The sequence below is a fragment of the Delphinus delphis genome, chromosome 4, assembly GCF_949987515.2.
Source record: "Delphinus delphis chromosome 4, mDelDel1.2, whole genome shotgun sequence".
Taxonomy (NCBI): domain Eukaryota; kingdom Metazoa; phylum Chordata; class Mammalia; order Artiodactyla; family Delphinidae; genus Delphinus; species Delphinus delphis.
The window spans coordinates 67,640,366-67,654,533 of NC_082686.1; the positions used below are offsets into that span (position 1 = coordinate 67,640,366).

At 40.1% G+C, this 14,168-nt stretch overlaps 1 protein-coding gene across 1 annotated transcript in view; it reads left to right on the forward strand.

Moving 5' to 3' along the window:
• Nucleotides 1–966: 966 nt before the first annotated feature.
• The window catches only part of FAM162A (family with sequence similarity 162 member A), a 37,332-nt gene continuing 24,130 nt past the window's right edge, over nt 967–14,168 (forward strand). Inside the window, exon 1 of the mRNA XM_060010756.1 lies at nt 967–1,123. Coding sequence (XP_059866739.1) covers nt 1,090–1,123 — 34 coding nt within the window. The 5' untranslated portion in view covers nt 967–1,089. The remainder of the gene's footprint in view (nt 1,124–14,168) is intronic.

Below are 14,168 nucleotides of genomic sequence, written 5' to 3' on the forward strand. Positions count from 1 at the left end.
CGTTTTACTCCAATCCCATTTACTTAACAAAAGGGGAAACAGTTTCCTGGTCGCACCAACAAGGTGGTTCGAGAAGGAACTCTCAAGTAGAAGTGAGGTTTTTCTTAACCCTCCCGTCCCGACCCTTGATCAGAGGGGCTTTTGTTAAGAATTTGCGCCCACCAAGAAATGTCAAGAAAAGACATTGATGGCAGTGGGGGTTAAGGTTTGAATAAGGTGTTTAGGTGTGGAAATAATAAAATGTTTAGTTTTATAAAAATAGGCAAATAGAAACCAACATAGGAAGCATACATGTGAATTTCTCAGGTAGCCTGAGAGATACTCCCTAAAGCCAACCAAGAGATGAAGGCCACTGGTCACTAAGAACCCAATTACGCAGTTTTGAAAAAGGCATGTACACATTCATTGAAAATACTGAAAAAAGTGTACTGAAATACTGATTTATCTAGGCAGTGTGATTTCGGGGTCTACAGGTCACAAAAGTCCTACTTAGTAAGCATATTACTTTTCTTCTTTTTTGTTTTTTTTGGTACGCGGGCCTCTCACTGTTGTGGCTTCTCCCATTGCGGAGCACAGGCTCCGGACGCGCAGGCTCAGCGGCCATGGCTCACGGGCCTTGCTGCTCCGCAGTACGTGGGATTTTCGCGGACCGGGTCACGAACCCCTGTCCCCTAGCATCAACAGGCGGACGCTCAACCACTGCGCCACCAGGGAAGCCCCACTTCTCTTCTATTTTAAACGGATGCTTTCCTAGGTGCAGAGAAGGCCATTGCAAAGGCCCTCGAAACCAAGACTCCAAGACAGCAGTTTTGCGGCCGCTTCCAAGACGCGGCACCAACAGAGACGTGGCTGGGTAGGGCACGCTGCCCGCACAGTCTGAGCGCCAAGCACGACCCACACGCTCCACGCTTCTAGTAGGCCCCGCCCATCGCCCGGACGTCACTCATGACCCGTTCGCTCTGCCCTCACCTCCCACGAGCCCCTCCCCAGAGTCCTGCTCGGGTCTCTGAGTTCGCTGCGCTCGGCGACCTTCAGCTTACCCGCGCCACCGGCCTTGCGGCACTGTGTTGGTCGGCGGAGTAGGCGGCCATGGGGAGCCTCCGCGGCCTGCGCCTGGCGGCTGGTGAGACGCGGGTCGGACAGAGGGTGGGCGGGAAGCCAGCTCGGCCGCTGTGGGTGGAGGAAGCCTGCAGCCTCCTCAGGCATGGTAGTTGCTCTGTTCCATTACGCTTTCCCCTGAGGTAGTTCGGAATCCAACCGCAGGGTAGTAATAGGGGGAGAGAGCAAGGGATCAGCGAGCAACTGGTAAGCAAGACACTGCGGGCTAGCCGAGAGTGACCCTCTGCATCCAACCAGCTGCCACCAACTTAACGAGCCGTTTTGCTCCCGGATCACTTTTCCGACCCCCAGCCCCTGTGAGCTCAGTTCTTAATGCGCTTCCCATCCCTAAAACTACCCCATTGCCTGATTCATTCAGCTTTCCACGAGTCTTGAGCCTCCCCCTCCCCGCCACTCCCACCCCCACCATCTCTAGAGTTTATCTCTCAGAGAAAATTTTGAGTCTAGGGTTTCCTACCTATTTGTTATCTGATTAGGCAAGGGATGTATGGTCTCCCAGAATAACAGTAATTGTTTTCCTAAAATGGGGGGGTACACTTCTTTTAAATAATTCTACAATAAAGTGCTTTAAATTTCTTGGAGGAAAGTGTTATGTAAATGCAGGATCTGTGGTTTGTTTCCCTTGTAGACATTTGTGTAGTGACTATTTGGAGTCGGGGTTTAATTTGCCTTCTTGGGGAACCAGTAGAGCCTTTGCTTAGTAGGGGCTGAGAAATCAGTGTTTGCCTCTTGGCTGTTTTCTAGGCACCAGGGCAAATCACACTTTTGGTTACCTTTATGAACTTTGATAAGGTGTAATGATTGATTCCTTAGTACCAAAACGTTGTTTAATTCAGATTTTACCAGAAGAATCGCCCTAAACTTGACTATTGAGATAATGCAAATGTACATTGTAAATGTAAATGAAATAATGTAAAAAAAAAAAAGTTATCCTTGACATTTCTTTTTTTTTTTTTTTTTTTTTTTTTTGCGTTACGCGGGCCTCTCCCGTCGCGGAGCACAGGCTCCGGACGTGCAGGCTCAGCAGCCATGGCTCACGGGCCCAGCCACTCCGCGGCATGTGGGATCTTCCCAGACCGCGGCACGAACCCATGTCCCCTGCATCGGCAGGTGGACTCGCAACCACCGCGCCACGAGGGAAGCCCTCCTTGACATTTCTTATTTTGCATTTCAGTGGAGAATGGACTGGAAAACATGTCTCATGCTGAATATTATTTACTTCCTTTAAAACAAATACCCTTTCTGCTAAAAGAGATTGATTTCATTGATTTGTTCAGTTTACATGAACTAATTCCCCTAAAATCTTTTGTACACATCCTGTTAACCTTTTCAGCAAGATGAGTGAAAGAATCATTGCTCTGTAAAAAAAAAACCCTGTAAAAGGGACTTTGACTACAGAACCAAGACTGAGTGTTTGTAAGTAATTCATCTTCTTGCCTTGAGAATATATTTATGTACTATAAGGATTCCAAAGCCGCTCTCCAAACTTTTGACGTTTAAGAACTTTACCATTGGGCAGTCAGTCAAAACAAAATTCCTTGAGCAATTTAAGAACAATTTATTTTACTCCAGATAGATCCACTAAGGATGTTATATGAGCAACTCTTCCCAAAGGATCTCTGAATGTCTGATGTTTTGTGAGCAACTTCAAGCAATTTGCTCCTTCACCCACTTTTGCCCATTTTATTTCTAAATACTTTGACCTACATTGTTTTACTTGATTGATTGATTTCTCATAGTAGCCCTCTTAGGTAAGTCTTATCGTCTCCTCTCCATTTTACAGATGAACATGGGTCATCTGTGAAACATGGGTCCGAGGGTTGGATGACTTGTCCCAGGTTGATCCGCCATAAAATGTTAGAGTCAGGAGATGAGTCAGTGCCCTCTAATTCTGGAACTGTACTCTTTGCTTTGTTCAGACTGCTTGTTCAGATATATGTGTACATGTATTTGTCATAGCTAATAGGGTCTCCTTGGTGTGAAATGGAAGAGTCATGAAATGCAGATTTACTTGTGAAATGGAAGCAGTCATTCATATGCAAATAGTTTTCAAGTAAGAACGATTTAACTGGCAACTTTACTAAAGGAATGGTAGATCAGATAGAAACATAATCTAGGCATACGTCATTTATCCAGAATATTATTTGGAAGAAGGTACTTTAGGTGAATGAAATTTCAAAAACCCAAGGCTTAATCCTTTAAATGATGGACCCTTATTTTTAATTGTTTCTGTTGGAAATCTTTTGCTATACTCCCTTAACAAACAGAATGTAGGCTTTTACGATCTTGAATTTGTTTACTGTTTTGTAGATGTACCTGTAGAAATAGGTCAGGGTTGTTAACTTTTGGTTCTTGGTTCTCGGTTCTTTGGTTCTTCACAGATGAGAGGTTCTGTGAACCTCTGAAATTGCATTCACATTTTTATGATTATATGCCTGTTTGGGGAAGAGAGGATCCATAGCTTCCATCCATTACTCAGAGCAATCTGTGCTAAGCTAAAAAGCACTTTTATGATGATTTGGAACTAAATGGCTATTGATCCACACTACTGTGGGTTCCATGAGGGTAAAGATGGGGTCTGTTTTGTTTTTACTAAATCTTCAGCACTTACCAGTGTCCAGCTCATAATAGATAGGCAATAGATACTTTTTGGAATAATTGTTTTTAATATTTTATTATTTTTAATAAAATAATTGTTTTTTATAATTATTACTTTCTATATAATAATTATTAGATCAAAGGAATGGAATGGTCTTATAAGAATGTTTCTTCACACCTTCAGAAAAGATTTACTGCCTAAACTCCTTTGACTTAACAGCAGATTTTTAAATGAATTTATTATTGTTATTTTATCAATGCAGTGAGCCATGGGCATTCTCCTTGTCAGTTTTACCCACATCCTAGAGCATTAGAATCAATGGATAACGTAAAAGTCATGTAGTCATGTAGTACCCTAAGTTTACAGATGAGGAAACTTAAGGCCCAGGAAGGAAATTGACTTGCTAAGGGTCACACAATTACAAAGCTGGGAATATCTCCTGGTTCCCATTCTGATTTTATTTCTACTACATTCTGCTCCTTCATTGTACTTTTTGTTTGTTCTTACTAATCAGCCCTAAATGAGTACATGCCCATTTTTACCATTTTATGCCTCCAGTCTTTGGCTTTGCTTATCACTCCCTCCAGGTCTTGCCAACAGGTTTTTACTGAGCAAACACTGTGTGCCCTGTTCACTATGAAACCTCTGGAATGAGTGGACTGCCACTCTTCCTAGGGCTAATAAAGTTTATTGCAATGAATAAGCAGACCTATATAATACACCTGGAGAGCTTATACAAGACAGTATATATTAAGTTCTAGATTGCAGAACAGATTTTTTTTTTTTCGGTACGCCGGCCTCTCACTGCTGTGGCTTCTCCCGTTGCGGAGCACAGGCTCTGGACGCGCAGGCTCAGTGGCCATGGCTCACGAGCCCAGCCGCTCCACAGCATGTGGGATCTTCCCAGACCGGGGCACGAACCCATGTCCCCTACATCGGCAGGCGGACTCTCAACCACTGTGCCACCAGGAAAGCCCTGCAGAACAGATTTTAAATGCTGCTCTTGTGTCCTGAAGCTGGTTCCTCCTGGCTTTGTGCATATCACTTTCCAGTTTCACAGGTAGTCATGTTACACTGGTAGCTTGAGATCTGCCATGGTGAGGGTTATTGGCAAACACTACAAATCAGGGCTTTTACCCACCACCCCCCTCCCAAGAGCCAGCATACCACTGGTTTTAAGAATTCAGAGATTGAGGGTTCTTTTCCCTAAACCATGTAGCCTCTGAGAGCATAATCTGACCTTAAATATTTTTACCACTTCATCCTCATTTTCTTAGTGTTGACTCAAGTTGCAACCCCCATTTTTTTTAATGAAAGTACATAGAACAGAAAATTTTACAATTCATCCCAAATGGTAAGAGTAAATATTGTTTTAGTCATATATGTGTACACACACATAGGTATACATATATATAAATGTATGTGTCTGTATTGGTGTACTTGGTCATTAAATAAAATGCATTTTTCCCTTGGGAAAAAAAAAAGAATTCAGAGAAAGGAAAAGTAGTGTAAGTTAGGATTATCTACTGAAGGTTCCATTGAAACAGAAGGGGTGGGAGAGTGACACGAGCAAAGGTGGGGGCAGTAATGAGTCTGCAGAGGGTGTGGGGGGAGAAAGGGCAGTAAGGAGAGAGGATTATCTTGGATTTCAGGAGGTACTAATAGGAGATGCAGTTTGGCCTTCAAGGGTTTGAACCAGATGAATTTGGACAAAAAGGAAACCTTCAAGAAGAAGTCATTAAAAAATATTTTTGGAAAATTAACATGGTCGCTGCATACAGCATGAATACCCGCTACCTGTGAAAATATTACAGTAATCCGTAGGTGAAGTGATGATGAGAATGACGAAAAGAGAATGTATCTAGGAAGTATTTTGAAGAAACTGTTAGTATGACTTTCAGACAGAGTAATTTAAGGAAGACATAAAGACTGAAGTTTTTGAGCATGGAGGACTGAAGGAGTGCTACTCCGTTGTCAGAGATAAGAAAGTTGGGAAGGCTTACTGATTTGGCAGAGAGGATGGTGCACTATTGAGTGGGAGGTGGCATTGAGTTATAGATGAGGATGGAACCTCAGTCACAGACCTGAGGACAAAGGAGGGGTAAAGTTAGGGAAATATATGGGAGCCATCAGTGTAGAGCTGATTATTAAAACAGAATGGAGGAGTCCTCCCTGAGAGCAGTGCGGGACAGAGGCAAAAACTGAACCTTGGAGGCCTGACGTAGTGTAAGCAATAGGAAGTGGCAGAGGATATTAAAGAAGGTAGATCACAGAGGTCGGAGATGAAGGGAGAAAACGTGGTGGTGTAATGTAAGGGAGGACTGAGTCCTTGTAGAAGGATGAGATCATTAGAGTCAAATGGCCACAAAGATGGGAAGAGGAGAGTCAGATGAGCTAATGAAAAGATTCTAAAAGACATATTCATATGACTAGAAAGAGATCACTAATTTACAGCAATTTTAGTAAAATGAGTGAGGGAAGAAACATTGTAGTTATCGTGTGGGTGATGGGGTCAAGGTAGTAAATACATGCCACTTATTCAGTCACTTCCACTATGAAAGGAAGGAGGTAGTATTTTATTTATAGGAGCTGTTGAGAGCAAGTGAATGTTTTGTTTGAGATAGTGGGCCCTCAGTACCACTGTGGTGTAATAAGTCAGGAATTCTCATCAACTACCCGTAGATGTATAAATTGATTCAGCCTTTCTGGAAAGCAGTTTTTTATATATTTTAAGAATCTTAAGATTGGACCTAGAGATTATCATACTAAGTGAAGTAAGTCAGAGAGAGAAAGGCAAATATCATATGATATCACTCATACGTGGAAACTAATTTATAAAAGATACAAATGAACTTATTTACAAAACAGAAGCAGACTTATAGATATTGACAACAAACTTATGATTACCAAAGGGAAATATGGTGGGGAGGGATAAATCAGGAGCTTGGGATGAACACAATTACTATATATAAGATAGATAACCAGCAAGGACCTACTGTATAGCACAGAGAACTCTACCCAATATTCTGTGATAACCTATATGAGAAAAGAATCTAAAAAAGAATGTATATTTGTATATGTATAACTGAATCATTTTGCTGTACACCTGAAACTAACACAACATTGTAAATCAGCTATACTCCAATAAAATTAAAATATTAAAGAAGAAAAATGAATCTTAAAAGGGTTCATGTCCTTTAACCATCATATCCTTTAGCCCTCCACTACCAGGATTCTATATAAGAAAATAACCAGAAATGCCATTAAAGATTTATGTAGAAAACTATTCATTGAAATATTATTTGTAATAGTGAAAAATGGGAAATAAATCCAGCCATAGGGAATGATTAAATTCAGGTTATATCCATTTGATGTTATACAGGTATCAAAAAGTTTTTTTTTGTTTTTTTTGGGGGTTTTTTTTCGGTACATGGGCCTCTCACTGTCGTGGCCTCTCCCGTTGCGGAGCACAGGCTCCCGACGCGCAGGCTCAGCGGCCGTGGCTCACGGGCCTAGCTGCTCCGTGGCATGTGGGATCTTCCCGGACCGGGGCACGAACCCGCGTCCCCTGCATCGGCAGGCGGACTCTCGACCACTGCGCCACCAGGGAAGCCCTGAAATTTTAATAACATCTTTTATAAGAGCATTTTTTTTTATTGGTTTATGGTTGATTTACAATGTGTTAGTTTCAGGTATACAGCAAAGTGATTCAATTGTACATATTTATATTCTTTTTCATATTGTTTTCCATTTTAGGTTATTACAAGATATGGAATATACTTCCCTGTGCTATACAGTAGGTCCTTGCTATTTCTCTTTTTTATATATGATAGTGTGTATCTGTTAATCCCAAACTCCTGATTTATCCCTTCTCCACCCTTTTTCCTTTGGTAACCATAAGTTTGTTTTCTATGTCTGTGAGTCTGTTTCTGTTTTGTAAATAAATTTATTTGTATCATTTTTTAGATTCCACATATAAGTGATGTAATATGATATTTGTCTTTCTTTGTCTGATTTACTTCACTTAATATGATAATCTCTAAGTTGATCAACATTGCTGCAAGTGGCATTATTTCATCAAAAAGAGGGATTTTGAATGCAGCCAGAGACATAGGTATTTAGCTCTGCAGGTGTGCCCTGGTCATTCATGTAGCCTATGTTCAACAGGGGCTCTAGCTGGTTGTGCTAAAAAGCAGCAATTCTCAAACATGGCAGCACATTAGAATCACTTAGAAAATCTTTCTAAAAAATACTAATGCCAGAGTCCTCGTCACAGAAATTGGGATTTAATTGGTGTGGGATGGCCCTGTGTGTTGGGTTTTTGTTTTTCTGTGGTGATTCCAGTATACAGAGTTCGAAGTCCATCTTTTTAGAGTAGTGCTTCTCAAACTTTAGTATGCATAAGCATCATGTGAAGGGCTTGTAAAGACATTTTTCTAGATTCTGAAGGTTTGGGGTGGGGTCTGAGAATTAGCATTTCCAGGAAGCTCCCAGCTGAGGCCGAATAGCACTGTTCTAGACTTTAGAGTGTGTGGTATTGGTTTTCCTATGTCTGGCACACAGTGTGTACTCATCAGCCATTGAATGAATGTAGCTATTTGATTCTTGAAATTTAATGTTCATATGAATCAGTTGGATATCTCATTAAAAATACAGATTCAAATTCTGTAGGTCTGGGGTGGGAGCTGAAAGTCTGCATTTCTAACAAGCTCACAGGTGATGGCAACAACATTTGAGAACAGCAAGGTGTAACAAGATATGTATCGTGTGTAATTTTCTCATCTCATTTCCACCAAGGTGCACTAGGCAGATGACCTTCACCTGGATATCTTTGGTCTACCCTGAATTGGGCACATTTCCTACTATACCCCATTTCTTTCCTTTTCTATCCCATTACAAAAACATATTGGAGTACAAATGAGTGAGAGTGACATTTTTATAGAGATAACATCAAATCCTCTCCAATTTTTAAAATATTAAATATCAAGTAAATATAAAAATTTCATAAACTACGTATAAAGTAAAAAACAATAAGATGTAATTAATACACATGTTTAAAAATATTCTTATTTAGAATAATTTTAATTTACAGAAAAGTCGCAAAGATAGTACAGAGTTCTGTGTACCCCTCACCCAGTTAACCCTAATGTCATCATCTTACATAACCCACAGTACATTTGTCAATACTAAGAAATTAACAATGATACTTTGCTATCAACTAAAGGACAAACTTCATTTAGTTCTCTCCAGTTATTCTACTGTTGTCCATTTTGTGTTCCAGGATCCAATCCAGGATACCACATTGCATTTAGTTGTCATGTCTCCTTAGTCTTTGCTGATCTGTGATGGTTTCATATTCTTTGATTTTCATGATCTTGGCAATTTTGAGGAATACTGGTCAGATATTTTGTAGGATGTCCCTCAATTAGGTTTTGTTTGATGCTTTCTCATGGTAAGACTAGGGTTATGGGTTTGGGGGAAGAATAAATAGCACAGAGGTAAAGTGCCCTTCTCATCATGTCATATTAGACAGTATATAATATCCACATGATTTATTACTGGACTCATTTTATTTTTTATTGATGGACTCATATTTTTTACCTTGTTATAATCTATTACTCTTATTTATTTTGTTGTTCAGATTATGCCAGTTTAGGCTTTATCAGATCAGCTTCTGTGTCCCTTTACAGGCCCTCATCATTTTGTTTTTTGGACACTTCCTTACTTTCTGGCACTACAGGATGGATGTTCCAGACTCATCTTGTATTTTCTCTGCCCCAACATAGAATCAGCCAGTTTTCTCCAAGGAGCCCTGGTTCCTTTCATTGGATAATGGTATTTAGACACCAGGATCTGGCAATGAGTGTGCTTGTTGCTACTCAAGTGTCACTGATTCCGGGCCTTCCCAGTGGGTAGAGCTGGAAAATACATGTGTGTATACTAAACCATGTGTATACACATAATTATGTCTCTGTCTCATATCATCTTTCTATATGTATACACACATGTATATATTGAAAACTAAAGGTGCACATACTGAGTTTTCTGACTCTGACCCAGCACCACATTCATTCTAGCCTTCCACCCTTGCTTTTGGAACTTCTTTCTTTGACAGTGAGAAACCTGGCTCTCATTATCTACCATTTAGTTACTTACTTGTTCAATCCTAGTATATACTTATAAAGTAGTTTCAGAATTGTTAACCAGTACTCCTGTAAGAAACAAATTTGCCAACTAAAGTACATTTCTCTTTGTCTTTAGTCTTACAGTTTCCAATCAAAACAATATTTTCCAAAGTTACTTAGGTCAGCTCCTTTTTTCCCACCTTGAAGTTTATAAGGTTAGATCACACATTATTTCTAATACAATTAGATACATTTGTCACAGTCTGCTTTCCATCCTGGGAATGATCCAACACCCTGGTTGATATTATAAAATTTGCATATATTAAAGCTCTCTGTGATGTAGTTTTAGGGGTTTTGACAAATGCCATGATTTCATTTTTAAGCAGATCATTGGCAGACTTCATAACTAGCAACATACGTGCAACAAACCTGGCAGCTGATCTTCACACAGGTTAAGAAACAATAACTTAGATAATCTTCTAAAAGCCTCCTCACCAGCATTCATTGAACCTTCATTTATCATCACTGGTTCCCAGAGATTGGTCATGTTCCAGGTAACGTCACTGATGGTTATCTCCAGGAGAGTCTTGAATGATTCTGAGAAAAAAAGCATCCCCACCACTCTGCACTGTCCATCATGGGTTGGAAAGAATGGGAAGGAAGGGACAACAGGGCAGAAGGCAGTACTTGAGTCAGCCTCGAGACTGACCCACTAGAGCCTCCAGCCAGCAGTAATAACTCTAAGGCACAGATTTACAAATTGTGAGCCCCCAGACCAACAGTACTGGCATCACCTGGGAAATTGTTGGAAGTGCAAATTCTCAGGCTCCACCTATACTTACTGAATCAGAAACTCTGCAAATGGGGTCCACTAGTGTGTGTTACGAGTCCTTTGGGTGATTCTGTTGCACACTAGAGCTTAAGGATTTCTATTCTTAAGATTAACTAGCCATTTGCCAGTCAGAGCCTTACGGGCATAGTGAGGCTTCATCTTGACTTCTTGCTAAGGCTTTGGGGACACAGAACTGGTCAGCCAGGGACAGGCTGCAAGTGTAGCCAGATGGTTTAACCCTCTGGGTTTAACAGCCCTTTAAGGGCTGGTTTTCTTTTGGTTTTTTTGTTTGTTTTTAATTGTGATCCACCAGAGGATGGAAAATTTTGGGCTTGGATGTCTGGGGCAATATATTCTATCTCTTTGAGTTAGAAAAGTGGTCTTAATAATGATACTAGGGGAGGGGGAAGGGTAAGCTGTGACAAAGTGAGAGAGTGGCATGGACATATATACACTCCCAAACGTAAAATAGATAGCTAGTGGGAAGCAGCCGCATGGCACAGGGAGATCAGCTCGGTGGTTTGTGACCACCTAGAGGGGTGGGATAGGGAGGGTGGGAGGGAGGGAGATGCAAGAGGGAAGAGATATGGGAACATATGTATATGTATAACTGATTCACTTTGTTATAAAGCAGAAACTAACCATTGTAAAGCAATTATACTCCAATAAAGATGTTAAAAAAATAATGATACTAAAACTTTTTTATGCTTTAATTTTTTTGTAATTGCAAAATGAAGACCGAAATCACATCAAGACTTCATATATATATATATTTTTTAGTGATGTCGGGTTTTAAAATTTTTTTTTTTACAATGGTTTGTTATTTCTAATGTGTATAATATCATGTTTGTTTATGTTTTAATAACCGTTTATACCTTAAGGAGGTACAAATTCCTGGCCTCCAGTATGAAGTTGTAGTAAGAAAAGTTGGGAGATATTTTCTGATCTAGGTAAACCTGTCATGCCTTTAAGTCCCATTCCTCACCTCCACCCCCAGGTATGTCTGTGACCTCAAGTACTGCTTCTCTTTTCATTATTCCTCTGTTCTAGCCATGCTGGCCTCCTCTTTGTGTCCCTTAGGGCCTTTGCACTTACTGTTGTTTGTGATTGAAATACCCTTCCACCAGATACCTGCATACTAGCCCCCTCACTTCCTTCAAAAGTAGCATTCTCAAAGAGAACTTCTACTTCCCTATCTAAAATTTCACACACACACCACATTCCAAGCACAGAAACACTGTCACTCCCCATTGTTTATTTTTTCTCTCTGGAATTTACTATCTAACTATATATATACATATATATACGTATATATGTATATTTTTCCCCCTTCCTCTAGTAGAATGTAAGTTCAGCTGGCATAGATTTTTATCTGTTTTTTATACTGCCTGGAACAATACCTAACAAGTAGTATTTGTTGAATGAATAAATATCTCCAAACGTGCATTTGTGTGACTGACATTAAGTAGGTGTACATGGTAACATTTTTGCTTTATCATTATTACCCAAACTGAGCTGAGAGGCAGCTTGTCTTTTATTCTCCTAAACTGCCTCTGTTCTAATTAAGAGGGATGGGGAAGGACAGTACCTAAGGAGATAAATATTGATTCTTTTTCTGTTTCCTCTTTAGACAGTAGAGCTCACTGCCAGTTAACTTTGTTGCTTTCTGTCTCAGCACCTGCCAGAAGGCAATGGGACAGGATGGTGTGAGATGGGGATTTATAGGTCACGTTAAACCAGTGGTTCTCTAGGGAAGATGAAAAAGTCGAGATGGATGGTGGTGATGGTGGCACAACAATGTGAATGTACTTAATGCCACAGCCCTGTACACTTAAAAATGGTTAGAATGGTAAATTTTGTGTTATATGTATTTTACCACAGTTTTTTTTTTTAAAAAAAAAACCCAAACACAGTGGTTCTCAAAGTGTAGTTTCAAACCAGCAGTAGCAGCTTCACCTAAGATCTTGTTAGAAATGCAAATTCCCAACCTTCAACCCAGAATTGTTGATTCCAAAACTGGAGGTAGGTGTGCCTAGTGATTTGCATTTTAACAAGCCATTCTGGTGGTTCTGATGCATACTGAAGTTTGAGAGTCACAGCATTGAACACTTGTTTTAATCCTTAGAGCTATGGAAAACTTTTGAAGAGGTTCATAGAATTTCTTCATGCCCTGATAACTGTATAAAATTACCTTGATCAGAAATACTGACCAAGGGGTAAAATTGAAGTGCTCTGGAAATGTTTTGAGGATTAGTGCTTTAAGTAATATTTCAAGAAACGAACTTAACGCTTAGAGTGCCTGCTGTGTTTCAAGCATCTTGCCAAATGCTCTCACACTTGTTTTCCATTTAGCCCTCAAATCAGCCCTGGTGAAGTAAATACTACATTACCTATTATACATTTAAAACAAGCCGAGATCAGTTATAATTTATCTACTTTTCTTACAGTGTATACTTACTGTCACTAGGTGGCACTGGTGGTGTGGTTACTCAGACCCAGGCAAAGCTTTCTGGGACTACCTGCCTAGAAAACTGAAATAAATGAGGCCTTTTAAGAAAGAAATCAGACTGCAGACAACCACAAATCTTGATACAAGTAGAGGTTCTAACTTAAGGTATGTCAGAGTTTGGACCTCTGAAAATTCACTCCTATAAAAAGCAATGAAAACATTACTATAAAGTCTTAAAATCAACTTTTTCAGAACTCTAGGAAATAACCAGAGGCTTGTGACAGTCTGTGTGGCATTTGTCGAAGAAAATGACTTCATGGTAAGGGCAACAAGGCTAATGGAGTTTTAACTGATTCCTGTTTCCTCTTGGCTTCACAGTAGCCTTGAAAACTAATACCTCAAAATTGCAGTAGCTCTAAAAACCTAGCAGACACTGAAGAAGGCAGAATGGATTTGGAGCTCCCCCAAACCCCTAGCCCCAGAGGACTGTTACTATTTGGCCTGTGTGGCAGTTCCATGGAAATGCTCACTCACAGGGCTTGCCTTTTTTTTTTATTAACCTGACTCAGAGCTAATACAATTCGAACAGCTTCTTTCTCACCCACCCCAGAGCATGCCCCCAAATGCACACATATCCCTCCAGCAAAGGCAGGCAAACTTATTGGTGCAAGGCATTTAAGGAAGTCTCTGTCCAGTTATTAGTGGAATACTAAGCTAACATAGAACATAGACTTCTGTGGCAAAACACAACAAAGAATATTGGGGAATACAGAGCATTGGAAATAGAATTGAGAGTCTGGAAATAAACCCTCATATTTATGGACAAATGATTTTCTATATTGTGTCAAAACAATTCAACAGGGGAAAGAATAGTCTTTTCAACAAATGGTGCTGGGAGAATTGGATATCCATATGCAAAAAAATGAAGTTGGATTCCTTCCACACATAATATACCAATATTAACTGAAAATGGATGACAGATCTAAATGTTAAAGCTAAAACTGTAACGTTCTTAGAAGATAACATAGGAGTAAACCTTTGTAA